The sequence below is a fragment of the Ursus americanus genome, chromosome 5 (genome assembly GCF_024610735.1).
Source record: "Ursus americanus isolate L20-20 chromosome 5, mUrsAme1.1.p, whole genome shotgun sequence".
NCBI lineage: Eukaryota > Metazoa > Chordata > Mammalia > Carnivora > Ursidae > Ursus > Ursus americanus.
The window spans coordinates 84,984,753-84,987,751 of NC_142131.1; the positions used below are offsets into that span (position 1 = coordinate 84,984,753).

At 36.6% G+C, this 2,999-nt stretch overlaps 1 protein-coding gene across 1 annotated transcript; it reads right to left on the reverse strand.

Annotated features, from left to right (window-relative positions):
- Nucleotides 1-344: 344 nt before the first annotated feature.
- LOC123791165 (olfactory receptor 14A16-like) lies at nt 345-1,277 on the reverse strand. The gene has a single exon (XM_045795804.2). The coding sequence runs from the start codon at nt 1,275-1,277 to the stop codon at nt 345-347; it is 933 nt and encodes a 310-aa protein (XP_045651760.2).
- Nucleotides 1,278-2,999: the final 1,722 nt, after the last annotated feature.

Genomic DNA, 2,999 nt, shown 5'->3' on the forward strand with positions numbered 1-2,999 from the left:
GTTTTGTTTTTGTTTTTGTTTTGTTCTGCCTTGTTGGTGAAGTGAAATCAGCATAATTTGAAATTAAACACTAAAACATGCACAATTTAGTGACATTTAATACATTCACAATGCTGTACAGGTATCACCTACCTTTGTCTATTTCTTTTCATTTGAGAATGCATTATGCATATTATGTCATGTCATTATACATATTGCTTTTCCTAAGAGTTTAATGAATACAATGAGATTTTTTATGATATTCGTACTCTACATATCCAATGTTATCACCAGACTATGCAACAGATTGTTCATATAATTATGTCCATGAATATATAGATCATGTTGTCTGTGATATTAACTCCTTATTTTGATAGATTGTATCTGTTCATTATCAATTTCCTTAGTGCCATCTTTATATCCTTATTTCTCAGACTGTAGATGAGGGGGTTCATGGTGGGTGGCACCACAGTATAGAATACAGAAATGAGCAAGTCTAAGAGTGATGGAGATTTGGGTAAAGGATGCAAATAGGCAAAAAATCCAGAAGAGAGAAACAGAGTCACAACAAGGAGGTGAGGCAGACATGTGGAGATAGCTTTGTGCCTGCCTTCTTTGGAGGGCATCCTTAGCACGGTGGAGAATATATAAATGTAAGAAATATCAATAAACACAAAACAGCCAAAATCTAACACCAGGCTGAGCCCAATGACTACTAATTCCCCAATATTATATGAACAGGCAAGAGAGAGCAGTTGTGGGACATCACAGAAGAACTGATGAATTTCAGGAGGCCCACACATGGGTATGGAAAAGGTAGAAGCTGTATGCAGAATTGCATTGAGACCTCCACTGAACCATGAAGTGGTGACCATCTGCACACAGGCTCCGTGGCCCATGATGATGTCATATCTGAGAGGATGGCAGATGGCAACATAGCGGTCATAGGACATGACTGTGAGGAGTGCTACTTCTGTACTGGCTAAGAGAAAGAAGAAAAATACCTGTGAAACACATCCAAGGAATGAAATTGTGTTATGATTCATTAGAGAGTTCATGATGGATTTGGGGACAGTGATGGAAATCAGGCAGAGATCCAGAAAGGACAAGTTTTTCAAGAAGAAGTACATAGGGGTGTGGAGCCGATGATCCTTGGTGGTAAGGGTGATAATGAGAAGATTCCCCAGTAGAGCTGCCAGGTAAGTTAGCAAAAATAGCACTGCGTGTAAGATCTGGAACTCCCTAACATCAGAGAAGCCCATGAGGAAGAATGTGCTCTCGGAGGTGAAGTTGTCCATTTCTCTTGATGTTTAATCAGTTACTCTAAAAAAAATAAAGTAAGCAACTTAAGACTCAGTTGAGAAGAATTTACTATTGTATTTTCTCAATTTCCCTTTCTCTTACTGTCATATGCAACTATCAAAATATATAAGACCACGTGAGACTAACACCAGAAAGCCTCCATTGACGTCATTGAACCACAGTTGATCACACTGCAGTATGACTGAAAGGGGTGTCAGTCCTTTCCAAGTCATCTACCTCATCCACCTATCTAGATCAAGAACTACACTCTGTATCTCACTCAGATGGAATTTTTCATAATGTATATTGTGATAGGTAATGAGGAAAGCCATGGAATGTGAGCAATCAGTGCCAAATATAAATTTCATCTTACTCATTTACTAGCTTTTTAATTCTTAATAAATTATCTGAGTATCAGTTTATTCTATGTACAGAGTGAGGTTTCTCATCTGATTGAATTGAATAATGCATATAAAAACACCCAGCCAGGCACCTGGATGGCTGTGAGTTCAGTGTCTGACACTTCATTTCAGCTCAGGTCATGATCTCAGGGTCATTATTTCAAGCCCTACATTGGGCTCCATGGGAAAAAAAAAAAAGCAAAAACAAAAACAAAAAACACAGCATAATTCATTAACAAGAAGGTCTTTAACAAGCATCATTTCTTCTACTTATCCAGTTGCCATCTGCCTTCAGTGTGCCTGAGTCAGAAAATTTTGAAAAACTGCCAAATGGTAATATTTTTTTCTTTGTGTCTTAAACTTTCTTTTTTTCTTCCTTTCTTCCTTCCTTCCTTTTTTTTCTCTTCTCTTTTCTTTTATTTCTCTCATCTCTTCTTTTCTTTTCCCTTCTTTTCTTTCTTCCTTTTTTTTTTTTTTGCATTAGATCATTGTTGCATTGTATTGTCTTTGAGCTGTTTTGCAATTCTTGAAATTGTAGGTAACTTCTAATAATATAATTTATTCTTGTTCATAAAAAATACTAATTGGGTACATTCCTATGTAATGCCATTGACTATTGCTCTGTACTCAGACCCATTCTGTATTTATTTGTAAATTCATTTCCACATTTTTTTCCTACCCTCATATGTGTGATATCTATAATTTTCCCTCTGAACCACATGTAATATCTTGCTAGTTCCCTTATTCACCAATAGAATTTTTGATCTGTGTTTATTTTATATTTGAGTAACATTAATGATATCCCCCCTTTTTTTCTTTATATTTTAGTTATCATATGGTGCAATATTGGTTTCTGGAGTACCATTCAGTGATTCATCATTTACGTACAACACTCAGTGCTCATCACAAATTCCCTCTTTAATACCTATCACCCGTTTAGCTCATCCCCCACCTCCTCCTCCATCAACCCTCAGTTTGATCTCTATCTTTAAGAGTCTCTTATGGTTTTTTCCCCTCTCTCCCTCCACCGCCCCATGTTAACGTGTTTTCTTTTTGAAATTCCACATACGAATGAGATCATATGGTATCTAATTTTCTCTGACTTATTTTACTTAGCATAATATGCTCTAGCTCCATCCAAGTCATTGTCAATGGCAAGATTTCATCTTTTTGGTGGCTGTGTTTTCCACTGTATACTACTTTGTCTGTATCCATTCATTAGTCAAGGGACTTTTGGGCTCAAACCATAGTCTGGCTATTGTTGATAATGCTGATATAAACATCATGGTGCATGTCTCCCTTCAAATCAGTTTTTTG

Excerpts from the sequence above, each read along its gene's own strand:
- LOC123791165 (XM_045795804.2), bottom strand. The coding sequence starts at position 1,277 with ATGGACAACTTCACCTCCGAGAGCACATTCTTCCTCATGGGCTTCTCT.